Here is a 25670-nt window from a genome sequence, read left to right as displayed (position 1 = left end):
TAACACTGAGGGAGCTCCCCCTTTTCCAACAGTCACCTCTGCAGCAGACTAGACCTATCAATCCTCCCTTTTTACCCCGATATCTCAATATTTGCTGTTAGTGATGTTCCACTACTGAACATCCAAGGTTACCCAGATATAAGTGACGCATCCATTTTTGCTGTACCCAGTGTACATTCAATTGGAAGGTTTTAACCGTGCAGAGGAGAACCCTCCTCGGACCTTTGTTTCCAGTGGTATACTCCAATGGTAAAGATTTATAAAGTATTTTTACTGAGAAGTTTTGCAGTTTACTTGTAAACAATTGAATAAACATTGCTTCGTACACAATTTACACAACAATTTTAGATTTTTTAATAGGTCAGTGGCTTGTATCCCACTCTTTTTTGTTTTTTGAATTTCATAATGATTCACAAAATTCATCACAAAAATATAACAAATTAGAAGATAATTTTAGCAAATGGGCAATAATAACGATGTGCTGAGATTGATATATTGAAATAGTAGGCCTGTATGATTTGAAACAAAAAAAAATCAATGAATCTTTTATTTATGTTCTAAACATTTGTTTCTGATTATAAATAATAATAAGTAACTTGGCCTGTGCAAGTGTCATTACAATCCAAATGTATGTTTAGACAGCTGTGAAAATACAACACTGTTCTTCCAAAATTATAATCGTGACACGGTCAAAATTATTAGTGACCTCTTAGGTGAACATTCAGGGCCACAAATAGTTCCTGTACAACCACCAAGGGTTAATCTGTAGGAAGAGATTAAGTAAAGAATGTATTTTACACTGGGATAATGTGCCTAGTGTTATTTGGACGTTAAAAAGTTCACATATAGTAAACAAGGAGTTCATTATTTAGTGGGAAACATGAATTTATACACAGTGTTATAGGTTGAAGATGGAAGCAAAAGTTCTTTATTGAGTTGAAAATAGAATCTCTCTCGTTCACCCAAACCAACAATTAATTGCAGTGTTATAAAATGCACACTTCAGTAAAATCAATCTACAATATTTTTACTGTACCACTCCTGACTCTGCCATGTATTATAGTAAACATCACAGAATTGTTTGAATAAATTAAATAAACTCATTTCAATGACAGAATTATGTTATGTTTATACAAATAAATTTCAATATTCCCATGCTGTAAAATTCGGTAAAGGCTCAGTTACGTACTTTTATATGTTCCAAATACATCAAGAAGCATCTGGCTGTACCAGATCCGAGAGCTAGGGACTTCCCAAAGGAACATAAATAGAATCTTTTACGTTGACACTTATTAATTAGTCTAGGTGGATGAAATAGTATTGAAGAATACAAGTTTACAGGAAAATTGCGAAATTCTATGAAGTGAAAATTGTGTTGCACAAACTAACATACATTAAGTAAAAATTAAATAATCACACCAATTAAAAAACCAGATTGTTGAGTTTATTTAATTCATATAAACATTTTTCCTCCAACAAAAATATAGTAATACTAAATTTGAAGAATTTGTAACTATTATAAAATCAAAAACTTTTTTCTTTTGCAATGTTTCAATTTTTAAATTCTGTGAGTCACTATAATACTCCTGCAGAGCCGAAATACCTACGCAACGAGTGTAATAAAGCTTCTGCAGAAACGTAAAACTATATTATAAATGCAAATTGAAATTATCAAAAAAGAAAAAAGAATACTTAATAATTTTAAATGCACCTGCAATCAAATTGCATCAAAATAATGACTCGCTTAGCTTAGAATACTCATGACGTAAATCTTAACATGTTTAATGAGTGAATTCAATTCATAAAAGAGTATTCTTCTTATTAGATTTCTTAGGGAAAAACAAAGTGCACCTTACAAACAATACACAACACAAGATACACACCGATGTACAACACTTTTACATTGTGTTGCGTTATAAGCTGTATATACACACTAATTGCGTAAAAAAATAACATGCATACATTTGTATACCCGAATAAAATAAATACACTAAAACGTAAAATTGTTTACACAGAGTACAAAAACGAACTGGAACTGATTTCAAATACTGAAGATTATTTTGTAAAAATGTATCTATAAAAAATTAAAATCTACGTAAATTAAAAAAGTTTCCATACACAGTACAGTAAGGTAGAACATCACTTATTGTGTCCGTAACAGTATAGTGGTGTATTAACCCTCAGTGCTTCATCAAATGAACCTTAAATATACATGCCTACTGTACACAAATTATAATACTTAGACACAACATCGAGTGAAAGACCTATCGCGTGAGTACAATCGATAATAAATACAAATACAGAGGGGGATTCTAAATACTGGCCGAGTCTCGGAGTTTGCTTTTTGGCTCACCACACAATCGTACGTAATGAGCTAAGATAATACGGTAACATTGTGTTTTTGTTTTGTGTCCGATTTAGGTCCAAGAAACACTGTTTAACCAAGGAGAATGGAAAGTAAAAAAGCTTGTGTGGCGGTTAGGAAAGGCAGTTGGCACTTAATCATGAAATTAGGTTTATGACCTCCACAAACATATTTGGAGATTCTTCGGTAGAAAATACAGACTTCTTCATCAGACCTAAGTTCTTCCCATAATGTCTCTAGGATTATCCTATTTCTCATGTATTCCATAATCAAGTCCATTAGTGTTCACCCACAGCTACCCAAAAGAGACAATGCAAGTTCATAATTGAAGAAAAATATCATGATTTACATTTAAAACAGATAAACCTGTGCTTGTTTACCTGTATGCGTAACAAACAAATAAAAATAATATCTGGAATAGGCAATCCTCTTGGTACGCACTTATTTGGTTACTGTATAATAAATTATATGGCATAAATCGAAATATAAGTAATCATGTAAATTGTATAGCCTATGTATAAAAATAATATCACTGTAAAAAAATATATATGTGTAAAAAGAAACTGTGAAAACCATTTCAAACTCGACCTGTAACGGTAATTAAAAACTTTTCATGGATTGGTGTATTACCCACATTCATTTCATTACGGAAATGTTGAATTGTAGCATTTAAATTATTTTACTAAAGCAGAAATGTTACGGAAACAAGTAATGGTACGCACTGAAAGCAAACTCCGAGAAGTTCGTACAGTAACTGTCTGACAGGAGACGACGTGCAAGAGCAGGTCAGGAGAATGAGCTGAGTGAATCTCTGAGAGGAATTCAGCCCCTTAGTTCTAGACGTTGACACCGGCACTGGTATGACAGGGGCTGCCACTGCGATTGCTGGGGTGTGCCTGCAACGCAAGTTCAAGCGTGTTAGAACACGTTCATCGAGTACATTTGATTACATTATATTAAAATTTTGTCTTTGCTTCAAGTTTGTTTTTGACATGGAGGGTTGGTAATGGGACTTTTTTGACATTTACCATAAGTCAGTTTATAATCGTGGTACAAAGAAAAAAAAAGTGTAAAAACTTTCCATTAGTAAGATTACAGAAAACAAAAAGCAGCCATCTTGGTACAAAAAATAACTTGTTTAATAAACTACCAGAAATTTCAAAGACAGTGACTGTAGCGAAATTTAAATCTGCTATAAATAGCTTAATTAACTTACATTCCTGTAATATTAATTCAATAAGTTTTTCACGGTTTTATATTGTGCTCTAAATTTAATTACAGTATTATATTTATATCTATTTTGAAATTTTGTGTGTTTAAGTGGTGGTTTAATATTAACGTTTTGTGACTTATTTTGATAAAATACTAATAGACATAATCTATATAGTTATTCAGGATTTAAGGAATTTTAAACAAAAATTTAGTTTTTAATTGATTAACATTGTCATGTTCTTATTTTAAGCTTTACTCATATTTTACATGTCTAGTACTGGCTATATTGCACCATTGTAAAAAATGTGCCTCATGACAATAAACTACGAACTTCAGAGTACTTTAAAAAAGTAACTTAAACTACTTAGTATTATTTATTTCCTCTTTTTGTAACACTTAACAATGGAAAATATCCAAAAAAAGTTCAATAATAGTAGTTTATTGATGCGTTCAATGTCAGTGACACGAAGTTGGAAACATAAACTTCATACACTACCGTTTCTGCTGCCATCGCATACATATAATAATAATAGCTTTATTGCCGTAGAAAATTACAATATTGTATGGCTTGTGTCATATTGATTAAAATATATAACAATATAAGTAAAATTAACAAAACAATAACTTAACTTTGTGTATTTGCCCAAATTCATCACTAATTAATATTACATCTTATTTAATGCTATGAATCATGTTTAACTAAACCAAACTGTTTTTTTTTTAAACAGATTAGTCCTAAAATTATTGCAGTTTCTAACTGTTTCTTTCTGACTTGAGTTTCACAGCTACAAATCAGCTTCACTTTTATTTCTACCAGTTTCTCAGATATTTTTTCTATATTTTGTATTAAAACCTAAGTCAGTGCGATATCACACTCAGCTTGGATGGTCTCAGGTGGTTACCCACTCACCGGGTCACACATAAAGGTTGTCTAACTGCGTTCTGCGTCACCACTCGGCCCTTATGTACCATGTACGTCACTTCGATCAGATTTAAATGGCAGTGTTGGACCCTCGTCTACTAAAATGACTGAGATTTAAATTAAATTCTCAAATAATTTACCAAGTTCACGCTTCATGGTTGAAACTTCACCAATTGGTTATTTATTATTTGATTTTAAACAAACCAAGTAATATATAAGTTAAGTTTGAGGTTCATCTGTTTTTCAGTAATTTTATAAGCAAAGCAAAAATACAATCAGTCTCAAGTAGGTCTCTAGTATCAACACAATATAGACTCGTATCCATATTTTGAGTTTTGTCTCCACAAAATGCACTAGTATTTTAATATATATAGATAGGACACACTATAGCAACTACACTGACACTCGGACGAAAAACAATTCTGAACAATGGTATGTGCTGCAAATAGAGAAATATTAATTTAGTTACATATTTGGCAGAGATTGGAGCACTTTTCAGCCACAACTGGATAAGGATTGAATTTTTTAACTGCGCAATACAGTGGGCCACACGTAGTGGCCTGACAAGTTGAACAGCAAAACATTGAGGATCACTAGGCATGGCCCGCCGAACTGAGGGACAGGATGTGGTCATAAATCAATGACCTGATACAGAGAACAGCCATAGTGGCCGGGCGATCTGAGAGGATAACCATATAAGTTTAATGCTGATCGCTATGGGTTAAGTATCCTGATAATACAGTACGGTACAGCTAGCTAACTTAAATTAGTACCCACTTAAAAGGGTACTACAATTTGCTGGAAGCGGCCTATATTCTTAGTTACAAATAACACAAGAATCAGTACTGACTTTAGAACTGTAACCACAATTTTGGTATTTTGGAGTCAAAATTGGATTGTTTAGGTATCAACCCATGCCCAATCTTGACAATACTGTAATTTGCCCAGTCAACTACGAAGCCAATCTGTGAGCAACTCAAGAAAGTTTTATGCTCTCATAACAGCATACTTAACAAATCATGTCCTCAACTAATGCAGATCTCATGATGGAGGTGTCCAATTCCTGCACTCCTGATACTTTACTCTCACTCTGTTCTGTACTCATTCCTAAGAAACTACTTTCATGTCAATACTCTTTATCAACCCTTACAAATTTTCCAATGTTCTTCACATGACAATACTTTAGTTCACTTGACTCTGAAATACCATAAAGTCGCTCTGCTTAAGAACGGTGGCTTAAGATAGTAAACTGCTGACCTGGTCCTCTGGAAAGCGACCATACAGGCTGACGACGGTGACGAAGAGAGTGACGGCCACAAAGGACGGAATGATGGCAGTACACTTGAGCAGTAAAGGGTAGCCCATGTAACGGGAGTTCATCACCATGTCTTCTGCAACACCATTAAATACGTAACTCTTCAATTCAAATCACTTGGAGAGTTCGGTTAGTACAATTGAATTGTAATTTTTTTACATCTCTTAATTTGGACTCTCAATACTGAAAATGAAATTGAAAAATTGTGTTCATGACATTTTACACTTTGTGCATACTTCTAGATAGATCAAAGGCTACTACAATTATATAGAGGATATTTTCAGAAAGTGAATAGTGAAGTATCAGCACCAATAATTTTCCACTTCATATTGAATTCTGCTGACACACCTGAAAACACAAAATTGCAAATATATATCTATGGGCGCAAAACCTTACTGTGTTTAATTCTACCCCAATTTGCTGTACATGGAAATCATATGAAGTACGCAATTACTAATACAACAATAATTACTATACAACTAAATATTATCTTACGACATGGATGATTATTTATACTATATAAGTGATATGATTGTGGAATAGTGATCATCCAGCAGAAGATGAGACAGCTAGCACATATGTGGTATACATAGTTAAACTATATTGCAAGCACATATTTGTCTATAGTAAACATGTGTTAAGAGCATTCTCAAGATAATTATTTTACCGGTATTTTTCCAAATAAATTTAAAATATCAAAGATTGTGCCAGTAAATAAAAAGGGTGATGCTTAAAATGTAACAAGCTATCGGCCAATAAATCTGCTTCCAGTTATTTCAAAAAATTTATGAACAGGTAGTACAATTTCAGCTTCTCAACAAATTGGAAGAAAACTATTTGTTGGTCAGGGAACAAAACGGTTTTTGTGGTAGCAGGTCTACAGTAACTGCAATTACAGCTTTTATAGAATCGGACACCAATTTTATGAATTGGTGGAAAGACAGATTGTTACTGGAGTATTCATGAACCTGAGCTATGCTTTTGATACTGTTTCCCATGGAAGACATCTGCAGACTCTAAATAACCTTGGTATTAGAGCTAAAGAGTACAATTGCTTTCATTCGTAGTTATCTGATTTAATTATGTACAAGAACCAAACAAAATGGTAAAGAACATACAGAAGAAAATAAGCCATCCTTACAGAAGATATTGTATGGTGTGCTACAAGGATCCATCCTAGGACCCTTGTTATTTGTCTGTTAGCTCAGGGGCTTCCCCAGAGTGGTTGATGGGGGACATATCTATCTGTATGTAGATGACTCAAATTACTTGGTACTTGGACAAAATATAAATGACATTGAAGCTATTCGTAGCAATGATGTAGTAAAGGAAAATCAATTTTTAAGTGAAAGATGCCTTCTACTCAATGCTAATAAAACAACTACTGTTACGTTTTGTACCAAACAACAAAAAATACAAGAAAACCAAAAATCTTAATTAACAATCGGAAAATTCAGCACGAACAAAGCACAACATTTTTTGGTTTAGTAATACCAGCTGGTAAACATGCTGGGACATGCATATAGAAAAAATATTAAATAAAATATCTTCTGAGATTTTTGCTTTAATGAAAACTGCTTGCTTTTTTTGTGCACAGTTAAAATAAGATATGCGCTTAGTCCTGTTTAATTGTCTTGTCTAGCGTAAAAATAAAATAGTGATATCTAATAATTAGTTTATATTAACACTATTCATGTATAAAAATTGGGATAGCGATAGTTTGAGTTTAAAACATTTGAACTACTAACTTGTGCAGAACTGCTGGCCAGTTGTGGAGTTACTCTGTGATCTGCTTTCCCAAGTCCACAGACTCTTATTGCCAGTCATCAATATGGCCTCATCTAACACTGTCAGGATCTTGTTTCCTGTGGGCTCTGAAACACAGTTTGCTCAGTACTTCTTCAACAGATATGCACCTACAGTAGTCCCTCAATAATCCGACACAATTCAGACCAAACAAGTGTCGGATTAGTCAAAAATCCAGATTACTGGAGTCACTTGAAAAACACTTTTAAATTACATAATATAATGTATTGTTACTCAAAAAGTGAATTCTAATAATAAAAATCTACAATAGAGTCAAAATCAAAAAGTTAGCACATGCATGAATGTAATTCTTTCTTTCAAAACTTATCGGCCTTTTTAGATAAAAGCCTCCAAAAAGTTCACCTTCATTGGCATTATACGAGTACACCTGGTCCGGACCAAGTTTCAAATCACTGACAACTTTTAGAAAGATTTGCTCATAAGGCTCAATTGCTGATTCATAAAAAATAGTAATAAAATGCTAATTCCAATATCAGATAATATTTCAAACTACATAAAATAAAGTCACAGTACAGTACAAACTCACTTTGTTACTATCATTAAATATACAGTACAAAATTTATCAACTTAACACACAACAAATACTGACCACCAATAAATTATGAACAACACAATATGAAAAAAAAAAATTAAATTACCAAAATATCTCACAAACTTTCTCTATTATATGTACAATATTCAAAAACAGAAAAACAATGCTGTTAAATGCACTGTCGTTATGAGCTGGGATTGCGAATTGACGGCTATGATGACACCCTGCCTTTGTCTACTGGCTGGATTACTGGGGGAACCGGACTGGCGCAGGGCCGGACTATAGAGGGACTACTGTATTTCCAAAATAAAATAATATCTAAAAACAATCTCTCTCGACCCTTCATTACTAATAAACGTCCAAAGACGAAGCATTGGTAAGGGGATGAACAGTATCTGACAGTAAACAGAGCTGGCTAACGAAGTTAAACAGTGTTGCCAACAACTGGATTGGCCACCAAGGGTTGGATAACTTGGTTTGTTTTTCTTCAGCTCCATGTTCTCCAGATCTAACACTATTCTATTATTATCTTTTGGTGCTCCATATAGGGCCAAGTGTATGTTTCCCCACTACCCAATGTAAGAAAAAGAATTGAAGAACAACCTGCCATGATCAAGGTTTGGGAAGAACCCGCCAAACGACTATAAATATAGCACGTAACAAATAGTGCTAACATTAATAAATAGTAGGAAGAACAAAAAAATGTATGAGATGCTTTTATTTAAAATGTAAGTCAAATCGAATATAGCATACTTCAACACTTTAAAAACTTGATATTCATTTTGAAACAAGCTAAATGTTTTCTTTTAATCGAGGTTAGAATGACCTAGAATTCATTTTTCTCAACTACGATCAACTCAATTCCTGCCCTGATCAATGTAGACAGAGGTCATTTTCCTCTTGAAATCTACATCCATGGAATCAATCGGCTAAGGACTTCTCCTGAATTTCAATACTACCACATTCCATTGTGAGCATATTATTTCGGTTACTACCATCATGTGGCAGTACACTCTGAACCTGAGAGGAGAAGTACAAATAGAACTGGGCTGTTGTAGAAAGCAGCATTCTACAACTGTTAAAAGCGAGTTAAAACTATACTAACAAACTTTGGGAAATATATTAACCCGTTTCGGGAGGATTTCCTCATGATTTCAGCTGACAGCATTGTTTTGCTCCATATAACACCAATATAATACCCTCCACATGCAGCAGCTTATTTATAAAATATATTTGCCTAAAATGTCTTACTTTTTTCTTTTGTCAGTATGAAGAAGCTAATTACCAATAATTTGAAAATTAATACATCTTTAACTACATTTCTTTAACACGGGTACCAAAGATCCAAATGTAATATGTTCAAAAGACAGAGAGAGCGCAAATATAATTCTATTCTGATATCTGTTAATTTTTGCTCTTTACTTATTCACAAGTCTTTCTACATATTGAAATTATCACAGTTTAAAAGTTTATGTTAAAGGGCAACTTGAGTGAAAAGTACTCACCCACATACTGGCCATATTTGCTGGGGTAGTAGAATATCTGGTTCTTCCACATGTTGAGGTCTAACAGCATCACCATGAAGATCAACCCATAGTTGAACCACTTGCCTGCACACAACACGTGTTAACATCATGTCACCCGATACAGATCAGAGCGTACACTACACAGAGTGACTAGACTACCGACTCACCGGTAAGATGAACCTCGGCATATTTCCACTCCAAGGTGGCCACGCTGAACCCAGGCAGGTTGACATGGAGAGTGGTGGTGAAGTGGGGGAAGTCCCAGTCCTGCATCATGATCAGCAAGTCCATCACCAGGATGAACGATGCAAGGAACGCTCGAGACAGTTCTGTACGACACAGAATCATAAAATGTGCAGAGCATTCAAAAGGTTGTAAAATTACAAGTCCTGTCCTGAAAGTAAGTTCTGATAATATATCAAGTCTGCGGGTATGTGGGATATGTGTAACTTTGACAGGCCTGTTAGTGACACAGAGAAGTTATTTACCATCTTTTGTCGTAACTGTAGGTCAAAATTGGTGCTACTATTGAAAATACTGCTGACGAATTAGTTGTATCCTTTATTCTGTGTGTGACCAGCATAAAAAGCTATAGGTATTTATTATAGACTTTCTGAAGTATATAAAAAACATTAAGAGTGATAACGCTGTAAGGAAACGTACGGTTTTCTCAACCAAAAGACGAATCTTGTAAAATTAGTCTTCATGAATATGCTAGAACACATGCTACTAAATGCACAAAGGATTTCTTAATAATTCAAAATGGGATTTGTTTATCATTCTCTGTACAGTCTTCATTTGGGTTCTACTGATTTCCAATTATTTTCTGAGATAAGGAGAGCCTCAAAATATAGATAAACTCACAGACTCCTCAGAATTCTAAAACAAGAGCATGGAATATTTTTTCTCCATACAACAAAAGTAGCAAAAAATAATTTTTTATCACTTTTGGACAAAAAGCTGAGTAAACCCCTAATTGCACTTAGTCCTAGAGGGAACTTTGCCCTTGCTTTTGGAGTGAGAGGATGTGTTAGGTAGAGACTGCCTACTGTCAAGATCCTAGGAAGAAAGGAAGGCTAGATTCCTCTTCCTGTAAAGCCTGGTAGGAAACAGTACTCCTTCATGTTTTGGTTGGTAACTGCCTTTAACACAATGAGAGCTCCACCTTCTCCAACAGTCATCCTCCGCAGTAAACTATCAATTAATCCTTTTACCCCAATATCTTGACATTTGTGATTACTGATGTGCTGCTCCTGGATATCCATGGGTTTGCCCGGATATAAGAGAGGAAATATCATGTAGAAAAATATATGAATAGTAGATTTAAGTTATAGGATAAAATGAAGAGAACATAATGACTTTTTGAACGAGCATTAATGTCATATCTGTCTGTTCGTCTATCCACACAATATCTCAAGCATTATAGGTTGAGTTCAGAGGTCAATTATAAGACAAGAAAACAACCAAATATAAAATTATACTCAGTAGAACGCAGATTAATTATTAAACTAATATGTTAAATAACATGGACATCTAAAAAGAAACACATTAAATGTACAAAATGTATGCATCAATACCAGTGCTTGCATAGAAATCTCTGTTGAGTTTGTCCCAGCTGATGTAGTCACTGACGATTAGTGTTACGACGACTGCTGTAGCCAACACTGAGCCCACCCAGAAGATGAGTATACGTGGGATATTGGAACGACGCCAGAGTCTGCGGAACAGAGGGGCCCACTCAGGGTAGAGATTGTCCTGCAGCATCACGTCTGTCACCATTAGGGCTGTGATGAGATCCCCCAACCAGGTGCCACACGCTGCTGTCTTCATCACACTGAAATATAATAAAGCAGTTTTATGATAAGTATACATGGGATATTGGAATGACGCTGAGTCTGCAGAACAGAGGGGTCCACTCATGGTACAGACTGTCTTGCACCATCATGACTGTCACCACCAGGGCCGTGATGAGATGCCACATCCGTGTATCACAAGCTGCTGCTGTCTTCATAATACTGAAATATAAAGTCATATAATCTGAAGATATAATTTATTTGTCAAAGCAATTTCTTTAAAAAATAAATTAAATTTTTAACTTGATTATGTGTTTTTTTATTGTAAGAAGTTCTTTTGTATATTAATGTTAACAAACATATTTTTGCACAAAAAATACATTGGCCGGTAATTAATAAAGTTACAACATTTTTTATTAACTTTATGCAAATTTATGAACAACATGACACATCATTTTCAAAATACACCTATAAAATACCTAGACACTTTTGGTTAATATTTCACAAAAATGTTCGACACTAAAATGGTTAATTGCATAAAACAAAAATGTAAGACGAAGCTTGTACATTAGACAATGAAACAAAATATTCAACATAATAAAGGAATAGCTAAATACCTGGCATACGTGATACCCATTCGACTGTCTATGTGGTAGCTGGGCTTATCGTAGAAGACAAGCATCAGCAGGTTGTAGACGTGAGAGAACAGGTACAGTGACATGATAACAGTGAGGAACATTGCTATCCATGACCCCTGGAGATCAAACAATGTGTCAGCAAACAAATTTCAAAACAAAACAGGTGATGAGAATAACACAGAAATAATATAAGGATAAACCCTTTTATTTAAGGAAAATAATTATATTTTTTCTGATAGAAATGGTATATTTACATCAATGTGTGTTATTATTTTTCTGTCAATCCTAATACTTAGTTGCTCTGCGATTCATAATTTTAAAGTTTTTTCATTAATTTAATATGAGGGAAACGCAGTGTCCATGTTGAACGCTCCTCTATCTTAATCTTTGAGGAGAATATTATTTGTCTGTTTTTGGGATATTTTCAATTATGTTATTTTTGTGAATAAAATTTATTTTGAATTTCAATTTGTAAAGCTGTCACATGTAGGCTCTTTAATTAATAAATTCTCACTCCAATAAATATATATTACCATAACTGCATTTTCATTCAATTATTATGAATGATGAATATTAACAATTATGGCACACAGGCTATGAGGCCACCTAGATAGTGTCAAGTTGTACGAAACGTTGGCACTCAAGGGGTTATTTTATTACTAGCATATTTGTAATGTTTCATTTAACATTGGCTTCTGATTATTACTTGTTTTTTTTTTAAATACAGGCCGATCCCTTTTATCGCTTATTTTGCCCATCCTCATGAGCCACTATCCTGTGCGAGGATATTATCAGAATAAGGAGGAGAATTGATACAGTACAAGATCTGTGGTATTATTAAAAAGTGCTACGGTCACAGACAGGATTTGAACCTGTGGTATCATTGACTCAGATACAAAGTCCAATGTCTAAGACTGCTTGACCACTGACTGGTTCTTCACAATCGATCAGTTGAATAAAGATGATTCAAATGTTGTATTTGGCGAGTGCCCACATGGGTTCTATTGAATAAAATGCTCGCTTGAGTGGTGAATGAAGTTGAGAGTCACTTACACAACGGAGAACACACAAGCAGATTAGTGAATGTACTCAGAGGCAGACTCAAAGTAACCAGAAATGCACAATACAATATGATATTAATAATGATATTAACTCTAGCTCATAAGTGGCAAAGTGACTTAGTTTGGAGCTATTATTATAATCTGTTACCTCAGGTTATTGTGTTCAAGGTGAACCCACCTATTAAAATACGATACTCAATGTAGGTAATCAGTTAACAAACAAAGCTTCAGTTTGGAAATCAGCTTATTAATTCATATTGAAACAATTACAACAGTCTGCTACTTAAACTAAAGAAAACGAACTTGTCAATGTTCAAATGGTTGTTGGCAGTAGAAATACAAATCACCAATTTCGCTATTTTTCATTTACTCAGAAACTTAAATTTTTCTGCCTCGCTTGACAGAACTTCTGGAAATCTAATCCATATACCATAAAATATGAAATTCATGTTAAATTAATGCAACATATTATATCAGATAAATTTCAAAGTGTAACTGAGGATTCATTTGAGTATTATAGCACATTAAAATCAGCTAAAGAATAAACATTCGTACACTTTTTACAGTCTCTATTTTCTGTGTCAATTTAATTTTAATTCACATACTGACGTATTTAAAATTAAATTTACTACTATTGACTTGGTTTAAAAAGTAAAATACATCAGTAATTGACTTAAAATTCAACCAGGATACATAATAGTATATATAAAATGAAAGTCAAAATTTAATTTAATAGCACAAATCTAACCAAATTAGAAATAAAAAATACATTTGTATTTTATTTATTTCCTTTTCTATATATGTAAATTTTAAACTTAAAATATTGGAACTACCAAATATTAAACTACAATAAAGTCTTAAAATGAACAAAATTCATAAAAAAATCTCATAAAAAATTCATTATACTGGGATATTTATAAAAAACAAAGCTTGTTATAATGAAGTTAAATGTAGCCAATATTTGCAAAAAAAGATACTTGACGTAAACGAGAACCTCTGTGTAAAGAATTATAAAGATATTCTGTATCTGTAATAAAAGCATAATTTTTATTTTACGAATAACTGTATATTCTATATTTAAAATGGGCCATAAGTAAAATACAAAAAGTAGTAATTTCTCAACACCATACTTCTCATTACTCTTAATAGTTATTACTAATATGGATGGAGTAGTCAGAATTCCTAAGCAAAGTATAATTTCTTCTCTGTCACACCCGAACAGTTAATAAAACAAATGATATTGAAGAAACTCAAGCTGTCAATTGGAGCAATACAAAATGTCAACACTACGTCGGAGACAATAACGCTGACTGACTGATGGTTGAAGAAGGCAGGGAAGCAAGAAACAGGTCTTATTGCTTTCACGTTGACGCGCTTCTTAGTTATTACAATCCGACAGGTTTTAACAACTCTGTGACAATGTGGAAATTTTTACTAATATTGTGTACACTGATTATTCATAATGCAACTACCAGCAGCTCAAGCTGTATAGTAAGCTACCCTGTGCTTTAAAAGCTTTGCCAATAAAAAAATTTCAAACAGGTGCTGTTAGACTGGTTAAAAAGAAATGACTTTTACTTTGTTGAAGAGTTCATGGACTGTGGGGATATTCAGTATATCTCTATATAGTAAGGAATAGTTATTAACGCTGTATCTTATTTGTTTTCACACATAAGTACTACTTACTACGAAGTACTACATTACAAGTCTGACCACACAGTACTTTGTAATCTTGACTCATGATTATGTACTGTGAACTACTGTATTTTTATTACTATATCCTGCTGTTTTTTTATTTTATTTGTGTGTAACTGTTAATGTTTGTTATTTTATTTATTGATTATTTATTAGTTAGTTAAAATTTTAATAATTTATAACTTATCTTAATCAGTAGAATGTTTATGTTTTTTTATTGCAATGACAATGCATATCATAGTGCATGTTCAAAGTTTGAAATTGTACTAAATGTTTTTAACTTACATCAATAATATGTGAAGCTAATTAAGCTAAGTTATAAACAGAATTTTAAAGATTGGAATGACTAAATATTTTAGAGTAATTAAAATATTATTGTCAAAAGATTTCACTACTTCTTCATTATTTACACAAAACTTACATAATAATATTTGTTGACAATTGTAAATCAGTTTAATAATTGTTATTAACTTAATGCAAAAGTAAATTACTCTGTAAACTGCTACATTAGTTATCACATATTTTTTTAACGATTTCCTTTATTTTTATTTGATTTGTGGTGTAGATAAACAAACAGATCGAAAACAAAGTTAATTTAATTTATATTGATATTAATTTCAAATAAAAATTGTGATGATTTTACTTCTGTTCTACCACTACAATACAAGGCAAATCAAAGTACAATTTACATAGTTTGATTTGTACTCTAGAGTTACAATTAGAACTAACCTGTTCATCTCTGAACATCTTCAGCCTCAGGATCTTGCCACAGAGGATGTTGTGTACAATCAGCTTGCCAAACACCAGCCCACACACGATGGCCAGCAGCCACATCAGCACCTGCAATCAGCATAAGTTCCAATAAACACTGAACATCTTCAGTCTCAGGATCTTGCCACAGAGGATGTTGTGTACAATCAGCTTGCCAAACACCAGCCCACACACGATGGCCAGCAGCCACATCAGCACCTGCAATCAGCATAAGTTCCAATAAACACTGAACATCTTCAGTCTCAGGATCTTGCCACATAGTTACTATCAGCTTGCCAAAAACCAAGCAGAGTTACTTCTTTGATGCGACCTTGCTAACCTTTGCAACATCCAAACTTAGATTTTTGCCATCAGCGCAACAATTTTCTCAATTGATTTTATTTCTGTGGAAATAACCTTGAATAGAATTTACATATCTCTTTACCTGTACATCCATTAGTGAGAAGATAGCATAGCAGTGGATTTTACTTGAGTTTGTTCAACTTCGCCTAAGTAACTCCAATAATTGTAATATTTATGACATGTCAAATCTTCTCATGAAACAGGTGATAACTTTAGCAGAACCTTTTTCGTATTGTTTAAACCTCTATCTACTTGAGTTTTCCAAAATAACTTTTAATAGCTTGTATTTATCCTATTTATAAGATGTCCAGTTAGTTATCGCCCAGTATCTATTATACCAATACTACCAAATTAATTTTTGTAAATTTGGTGTACAATCAAATTAGCATTTTTTTTAAACTAACGGCTTCCTAAGTATGTCACAATTTGGTTTTGGGTCAGTAAAAAGCACCCTTTGATGCAATAGACACAATTTTTGTACGGTTCTTCACTCAACATACATCTGACAGCATCTTTAATGCAATCAGAAATTAAACTTTCTATGACTTTATGGCTTTTACCACTGTTAGCTGTGGAGTAACTAATTTTATGACTCTATGAGTGCATGCTCAATATCTTTGTTTAAAGATGAAAACATGAAGTCACATTAAGGTCTTTCGTTAATATTTAGAAGAAACTAATGTCTTTTTGTTTTTAGTTTGGATGCTTTTATCTATATGGTGCATTAACAGAGACATTGCCATTAAATAAAAATTTTTCTACATACAACGCACAATGGTTTTTGTCAGTCGTCATCAACCGGAATGAAAATCCATACCTTAAAGTATTCATTAAAATATTTTCTTTTCTTTACATGTAGACCACGCACGTATGTTGACAGATTAGCATCTCATTACGATGCAATATAATAATTTTAAAATATTGATTTCCACCATTACTGATATTTTTTTGTGTACCTTTAGGAGTACATGTACCACAGATTAGGAACCACTGGCATATAGTAGAGTTGTGGCTTTTAAAGAAGCTGACATTTATGCTAATAAGAAACAATAAGTGCCAAGTATTGAACCCTGTGGTATCCACATTCCACTACACTGGAAAACACACTGTGTCCAAAAAGGTTTTTACTTATGACTTTCAAGTAATAGAAGAGAAGTGTCCTGAACATTATAACATTGAAGTTTCATCATTATAACTTTGTTCAGACATTGGTCAGTAAAAAAACTAACAAAATCAAAGTTACCCAATTCCCGTTCCAAGATTCAAAGTCTAATAATCATGTTAGTGAAGTAATCCAGCATTGGAATAAAAAGTTTGCAAGAATATTTAGTTATAGTAATGTGGTAATATTGTTACCACATTACAGATAAGGTAAGATAACAAAGCTATTTCTGGCACCTTACACTCCATTTATTTGCCTACAACTTAAAAATAAACGCAAATAAATCTTGTTAAAAATGTGATTAGGAAGACTGATAATTCAGCAAGATAACCTACATTCTTTGTGCAAAAAGGTGTTTAATAGTAACACCAACCCATTCCACACTTCATCAATAATTTTATCTGAATGCACAAAACATACAAATGTTTTTAGATGTCAATTTCAATAAAGGCATTTACTATGTTAGTTTAAGTTGAACAGACTTTTATAATATATCATTTAGGAAGCTTAGGTAAGAAGGCTGTTACCTTGATTAAAGCCCATCTCCATTCTGGTGGATATTTGGTAAGCACAAAACTGAAGACATTGCCTACCATCGGAATCCGGGACTCTGAAAAATTAAGAGATTATTTCAACCAGACTATCTTCAGCTTAAACTTCCAGGGTGTCAGGAAGTGTCCAAAACATTCTCCCAATACTAGTGCTACACTAGGCTTCAATACATGGCTATGTTACCTTGCATGCCTAACTCATATCTTTAGTTTCATTTCTGAAAATTAAAAGGAATATCTAAGGATAGCATTTTGACACGGTTTATGAGAGAGAATCTCATAAATGTATAATACCAAAAGTGGTCACTTATCACAGAATGTGTGAGCCTTGAAAAAGGAAGTTCTTATATAAATTTTGGCCTTAATCGGATCAGAATTTTCCAAGTTATGAATTTTTAAAGTTGCAGTTTGGTTGAACAGTGCTAGAAACCAGTACAGTTTTCATTGTTATTGACAAAAAAGCTGGAAGTTATTGTTTGTAAATTATATGCTTGTCTAAAACAGATATAAATAAGCTAAATTTTAATTTAACTCCTGTCATTGTAGCTCAAGTAGTTAGTTTGTGGTAGACTTTCAAATTCGGATATAACTTTATTATCTGAGATTACAGTAAGCGTTCTTCACTACAAGCAGTACTGTATGCTGCTGAGAAGCCTATAAAGACAATACGCAAACTTTATTAATGCCAAATTAAAGAAAGCATTAATGGTATATTAATGTTAGGACTTATTCACAGCTTTCACTACCAGATTTGAAAGCAGTTTGTGGAAGATATATAATAGCACTGACATTAGAAAAAATACATTTGTGATTATTGTAATAGGTGGAACCACTAATTTCTGTGCAATGAAGGGGAAGGACCATCAGGATATGTGTGGATAATGGATACGGAAACTCCTTTAAGACGGGAGAGGGGTAGGAATTCAGGATTCTCCTGGGAAATTTTTAAAATCTTACAGCTCTAAAATTTTGATACAGGAAGTTTACAATTAATCTTGTTCTACAAGGGTAACAGGTCTTGATTACACAATATGTTTATGGTTACCTGGTGTTTTTCAGCTTAGTAAAATAGTTTTATGATTGTATTTTTTTACTTTTTTAATATGTCAAAAGTATTTAAATCAAGAATAAATTAATAAAATGTGATAAGAGACTATCATTACTGTACTATAATACCAACAAAGTTTGATGCTTCATAAAGCAACTGCAACTTAACTTAACAGCTCTTAAAATAATGTTGTCCAGTAGGAAATAAGTGTCTATGACAAATTAATGACAAAACCACTCAAATTAATTTAAAATTAAAATTATGTTAACACAGATGTGGTTATTAATTTCTCATTGAACCAAAAATCAAACTTTAGACTACTTGATACTAGTCGGGACTGCACTAACCAGCGTGGCTGTGGGAGATTGGGTCCTCTGCAAACAACAGGAAGTTACAGAGGATGGTGAAGTACGTGGCGAATAGTCGCAGATATGGATGTTGGAAGTAGTAGCGGACATCCTTCTTGTCCAAGGGTGTGATGGGGTCTGGGGTCTCCTCTCTAGGGGCATCAGTGGGATGGTTGGTCAGCACCTTCTCACGCCATTCCCGAGTTTCCTCGCGAGATGCAATACTACGCCGTCGCTGCAGTGACACACTCTCCTCCCAGCTGCTCTGCTTACGCTTGCGATTGTACTGTCGAGAGATATATATTGAAAAATTAACAACTGATGTTATGCAATATGGTATTTAACTCTGCAAAACTGGTGGGAAATATCATAACATGGTATAGAGCAATCAATCAATTTTATTATCGACTTCACTCGTTTATTCAAAGGTATTATGGTGATCATAATATCATTGATTAAATTTTCACTGCAGCTCTATACTGAATGATCTAACAAGTGATGACTGTAACGAGCAAACACGCCTTAATGCCGCAGTCGTCTAAGGTTTTACCACTTTCAAACATGCTTTTGTAGTTTGAACTTTAGACACTGTTCATTAGCTGAAACATAGCATCAGTTTCATAGCAAAAGAGTAGAGTGAACAGAGACTGAAAGAACTGGATGATTGGTTTAAGATTAAGTTTAAATTGTAGACACTTAAGAACAATATTAAACCTAATGCACTTTTACAAGATACACTTAATTTAAGAATTATGGTAGATGTCTCATTTAAAAAATAATTAATACACATCCAAACACATCTTAGTTTTTTCAATATTTTTATAGGTTACTAGCTGTTTTCTGCAGCTTTGCATGCTTTTTGCAAGCGTTGCCCATGTATGAGCACTTCTGGTTCAAGTGAATTATATTTCTAAATCTGATGTAGAGTTTACTTTGTTGCTACAATCAAGAAAATCTGTAAAAAGTGCATGTACACGTACATGTACTTTATTGTAAAGTGGTCTAATATTCAAGCTTTTTAAGTTCAACCAGAAATTTATTTTTGAGACAAATATACATCAGAACTTAGCGCCTTCAAATAGTGTTTGGCCATTTAATGTACGTAACTGTCTCTAACTATCTTATAATTTTATTGTAGTTTATAATGTGCAGGCGCTTTGAAAAACTTTTATCTTTTGCAGAGCCACCTGGTGGTGAGTTCATATATATATTATATTCAGAAAAAATCTAACATTGTTTTTGAAATTTAACAGTTTAAATACTCAAAAAGTATTATGTACTGTACTTTAGAAAAAAAACTAAAAATCTTTTGACATGTCATATATATTTTTTAAATGAGACATCTCACATAACATTATGTTAAAACATAAGGACTTGTGCACGAGGCACGAGGTGCAAATAGGGCAATAGAATCATGCACCAATAGACTCATACAAATAAGACCAAAAGAACCTTAAGAAGAATAGAAGAAGAATACTTAATATTCTCCGACAGCCAGGCTGCCTAAAGGCACTTGATGCCTGTTTGTTTGACTCGAAAGCAGTTTGGGAATGCAAGAATGCTCTGGTAGAACCGACAAAGAAGAAAAGAGTTACACTCAGTTGGGTTCCAGGCCATAGGGCACTCATGGAAATGAAAAAGCAGATATCCTCACCAAAATAGGTACAGAGTCCTCAATGGTAAGGCCAGAGCCAGGCTGCGGAGTAGGTTTCTTCTACAAAAAAGCTCTTAAAAAGGTTGGGAAAAGAGGATTAGATATTTTAACTGGAGTAGACCTTCAGGATTAAGACAGAAAATGTTTATATCTCTTTACACTAAAGAGTGGGCATCTCTTCAAAAGTAAGGAGGACATAAGACTCATATTACGAATGTTGCCAGGACATGGCCCCCTTAGAAAACACCTTATGAAGGTGGGTCTTAGTCAGACTGATGAATGCAGACTCTGCGGAGAAGCAGAAGAATCAGTGGAACTCACAGAGCTAAGTTGTCCTGTCATATCTACAACTAGGAAAAGTTTCTTAGGGGCATATTTTTTCAGCCCCAAGGACATCAGAGAACAAGAGCTCTCAAATTTTATTGGCTTCTGTCAAAGTCAGATTTTGAGGGCAGGAACATAAGTAAGGGAGGCGCAAAGGTCCTTTTGCGGAGACAACTGTCTCTTTCCCTCAAGGGGAAAAAGGTACCTGTGCAACTGTATTTTACGTAATTTATAGCTGATGAACAGCTTAGTTGCCGTTTTCTTTGTAGATAGTATAGTTTTGTTGCAAAACTAGCACACTAATGTATATCAGACTAATTGCATGTTGTTACCATTTTTCATAGTTGTTCATTGTGATTGGCTGACTATGAGCAAGGCTGACAGTGACAGTAGCATTGTTTGCTCTTTGTATGATTCCTTTTCTGCCATCTTGCATATGCATGTTATATTCTAGATATAAATGGTTCACATACCCTTATGTGTCACATAAATGCTTATCTGTAATCTTTTGAAAGGATTATAGAATTCCGGACATTTGCTCTTCATCAGATAGGGAAGGTATTTGTACATACAAAAATAACAAACAAAAAGAAGTAAAGAAGGGAAAGAAAAGGGTTCAAAAATACCCAAAAGCTGCTTGGAGTCCAGTTCAGGCGTTGTCACTGCACAGGATGCAAGTCCCGAGCACAAATCACAAGTTAGATGCCGACATCGCCATTTTTCTTAGTACCACACTGTACCCTGTGCTAGTGTAATGTGTGATTGTTATCCTTGTACTTGTGATTTGTGCTTGGGACGCATCCCGTGCAGTAACAATGCCAGGACTGGACTCCAAGCAGCTTTTGGGCCTTTTTAAACCCTTTTCTTTCCCTTCTTTACGTTGTTCGTTATTTTTTCATATATTAATACCTGCCCCACCTGACGAAGAGGATAGATTCCAATCCTCAAAACGTTGTGTTATATCTTTTATAATCTATAACGATGGCAATGTCCGAAATCCTGTTATACTTCCAAACCTTCCATCGTCAATAACTAACTGTAATATATAATCGGAATAGTTTCAGATGATTGCTTAAGAGTAAAGGAAGAGCCTAGCTCCAATTAAGGAAAGCAAGATCAGTGAGATGAGATTAAACTGTGCCAGCAAGAACTGACACTGAACTGAATGGAAGGCTTACGGTGGACTGGAACCTGGAGGGGCCGGGTCGGATGTGGCGTGTGTGCAGATCCTGTTGGCCTCCCCATACAGTCGCCAGTGAGTTGCGGCCTGCAGACAGTCGGGGAGAGTATGTCAGTGGTTCAGGGCCTTGCAACAGAGGTTGCAGTACCCGCAGCTCTCCTCCAATACCTGTCCAGCAACACTGATTCTTAGAAATCCAACCAGGAAATTTATTTTGGAGGAGTATGAATGGCTTTATTCAAATATACGAGTGAGGATAATGAAACAATTTGGAATTAAAGGAACGTACCTCTGGTAACAGGCTCAGGGTCCTGACTGTAGAAGCGGGAAAGTTTTCCTCGACGTGGCTGGTCTCGGAAAGAAAAGCGAGTTTGCTGGAGGGGGTGGAGAGGTGAGGGGGTCAGCGAAGAGGGAGAGTCTGTCTGAGTACTGTAGTCCACAGAGCCACATGACCCTGTCAGAGTATGACAAGGAGTTGTGGCTGGAGCCAATGGTAGATTCTGTAAAGGAAAAAAACTTTCTCAGAACACAATTAATTAGCATGAATATATTGAGGTTGTTTTGTCTACATACATTTTTTGTTATAATCTCTTAATTTTATTCTCTAAATAAAAACAATATTTTAAACATTCTAGATTCGTCAAAATTGGTGAATATTCTATATTTAGGTACTGTAGGTTTTTCTCTAATAGATTTTAATAAATCTCTTCATTTTACTCTACTAATTTTGTAAATACACTTTCTTTAATTATGGGTTTTAAACTTGTCTAATATACACTTCTTTGTGTGTACCTTTAGGTATACTTAGATCAAAAACTGAATCAATCGTTGAAACAAATTTTTAAGAAAACTTTACTAAATTACGGTTGGCAGATAAATATATTTAAAATTAAGTAGCTGAAAATAATTTTCATTAGATTTTTCACGATTAAAAAAAAGCAAACCTAATAGTGTACAATATTTATAATATTACATTTGTTTTAAAAGTAATTTGTCTTCTTTAATAGTAATTGTTATATTAATGTAACACTTTAAATGACACTTTTGTGCAATTCAGAATTGTTTAGACACATATAGTTTGTTAATGAAAGTATTGATTTTTAGCGTATTATTTAAGTTCAAACTGTAACAAGCTGCCATTTTGTTCTGGAATGAGAAAGAGGCCTCTGGTTTATGAGATTTTCTCTTACATGAGCCATTAAAATGAGATGTACCTCGATAGGATCTACATTTAAAAATTTTAACTTATGCTCCCAACCCTCCATTTAGGTTTGGAGGTTGAAGTCTTCACATTATACCATTAACCAAGCTTTTTACTCTCATAACAAATATAATCTATGGATATTGAATGATATATTTCTCTTCAAAAGTTAATAAAAAGGGGAAGATGGAACGTTTTGGGCTATCTGAGATAGTATATTAGCCAAGTAAAGTTAGCTGTAAGCCAGAAATCAGACAATTCCTTCGGTAGGTTCCGATTAGCCCTAACAATCACACCACTTTCAGTGTGGTTTATGTTCTTTCTGTTAGGGAAATCCTACGGTGAAATACATGTAGCATTTTTATTTAACCTGAGTTGTGCTGAATTATTCAGTGTCTTCTATGGCTTAATTGTGCATAAATCCCATTGCCGCCTCTTGGGTGTTGGTGTGTACGCTCACACCTGCATGTACTCTTCAATCTCAGCTTACACCTGACACTGTCAATTGGTTTCTTAATTTACAGCACACAATTTCCAGCATATTTAATTTTTTTAATTTTCTTTATATTATTAAATGAAAATTTTGAACCCCTTACTGTCCATAGTATAGTAACATTCACATTATAACAATAAATATTGTACCTACCCCGGGAGGAATCTGATGACCGCAGTTCAGTAGAAGGGAATTGCGGTTACTGTTGCCAGTGCTGTCGATGAATGCCACTTGTTGCGCAACTTGGCTCCAAAAGTCGGTTCCACTGTTCCTTGTCCGATAGCTTGCGATGCTGGTGGGACGTTCTGTGGTACCCTCTGCGCTGGAGGTTCCCATGCCGCTGAGGGACACCAAGGATGTACCCACGCCGCTGGAAGTGGGGGTACGACTGCCCCCATCGCTGCCAACCCGATTGTTGCCATTCAGCCTCTGGATGAAATCGGAATCACTGGGGACTTTGTCTAATCCCTTCGCACTTGTGTATACGGTGTTGCACTTACTCAGTAAGTCCACCCCGGAAGAGGTCCTGACTCTGATAAACAGCCGGTCACCGTCAGAAGAAAGGCTACAGGGCGAGAACTTTCCTTCTGAACTGATTGCCCCACTGACGGTGTTCTGTTTCCGAAGAGATTTTTGTAAACTTCTCTTCTCATCATTGTCTTCAGGAAGATTCGATAGAGTTTGTTGTTTTACTAACTTGTTTTTCTTCGACTCATTTTTGTGCACTTGAGGAACATTTGTTTTATTCTGGATCACTTCTCGCAAACTTCTCTCTTCTACGGGAGAATCAATACAAGTGTCGTTGACAAGCAAGACACTCTCTTGATTATTTGTGTGGATCACTTTCAGCGGAATCCCTCCATCGTTCTCTTCCAACACTGGCGACACTTTTTCTTGGATTAGGCGAGACTTCACTTCCTCCTGCAGAATCTTTTCTTCTTGCAGACGACCTGCTCTCCAGCCAGCGGACATTAGAGCGGTATCACTCCTGATCCCCTGGCTTAGCACCACCACTGTACCTCAATGTTTCCATCACAAGTGTCCAGAAATATATTAAAACGAAGGAGATCAATTCGAAATGCAATCACAAGCGAACAAAGGGCACATTAGTCATAACCTGACTTCAACACACGGTAAAAGCAAAAACGATGCAATTAATGGTCAATGTAACAGTCGCCTAATCTATAACCACAAGTGTAAATCTGCCGGTAGCGGTTTTATTTACAAAAATATGTAAGAGCACCAAAGTCTTTTTAACTTTATCGAGAGTCCTTCAAAAGTTATAAGGCAAACATACGGTAGCTTAGAAGTTGAAAAGTGTAAACGCAATATTAAACAAATGAACACTACATCACTAGTTAAATATCAGCTTTGTTTAATCTACGAAAATATGGAAGAATCGCATTTGATGTACATTAATTAATCAAAATATTTTGATTTACGCACAACGAGGAAGATAACGTGATTTCACGACACATCCAACGTATCTTACAAAAATATACTTAATCAATTGTGCTTTGTGGAGAGTATGGAGTGGTGGGGTGGGCTAGCCGATGCCAGTCGCAGAGAAGGCGGGGCGTAGAGCCGAGCTGGGCTGAGAGAGGGGGAACATCGTCACGAGTCCATACTAACGGCGCGTCCACCGTCCACTCCTGGGAGCAGCTCACACATCAGCCACCCTGCAACAGTCATAGAGAAGAGGATAAGTCAC

The 25670-nt window shown here is 34.6% G+C and overlaps 1 protein-coding gene across 1 annotated transcript; it reads right to left on the bottom strand.

The window, feature by feature from the left end:
* Window positions 1-901: 901 nt before the first annotated feature.
* LOC124361963 lies at window positions 902-25670 on the bottom strand. The gene is made up of 13 exons (XM_046816067.1): window positions 24113-25670; window positions 22555-22765; window positions 22264-22433; window positions 19108-19393; window positions 17689-17771; window positions 15616-15726; window positions 12110-12246; window positions 11277-11533; window positions 9867-10028; window positions 9679-9783; window positions 7563-7688; window positions 5757-5890; window positions 902-3261 (listed from the first exon to the last, which is right to left on the bottom strand). Exons 1-13 carry the CDS (start codon window positions 24929-24931, stop codon window positions 3202-3204), a joined length of 2661 nt encoding a protein of 886 aa, XP_046672023.1. The 5' UTR covers window positions 24932-25670; the 3' UTR covers window positions 902-3201.

Source organism: Homalodisca vitripennis, chromosome 5 (assembly GCF_021130785.1).
Source record: "Homalodisca vitripennis isolate AUS2020 chromosome 5, UT_GWSS_2.1, whole genome shotgun sequence".
In the NCBI taxonomy this organism is placed as follows: Eukaryota; Metazoa; Arthropoda; class Insecta; order Hemiptera; family Cicadellidae; genus Homalodisca; species Homalodisca vitripennis.
Note: the sequence above shows the minus strand (reverse complement) of the source record. Positions and strands in the feature narration are given on the sequence as shown.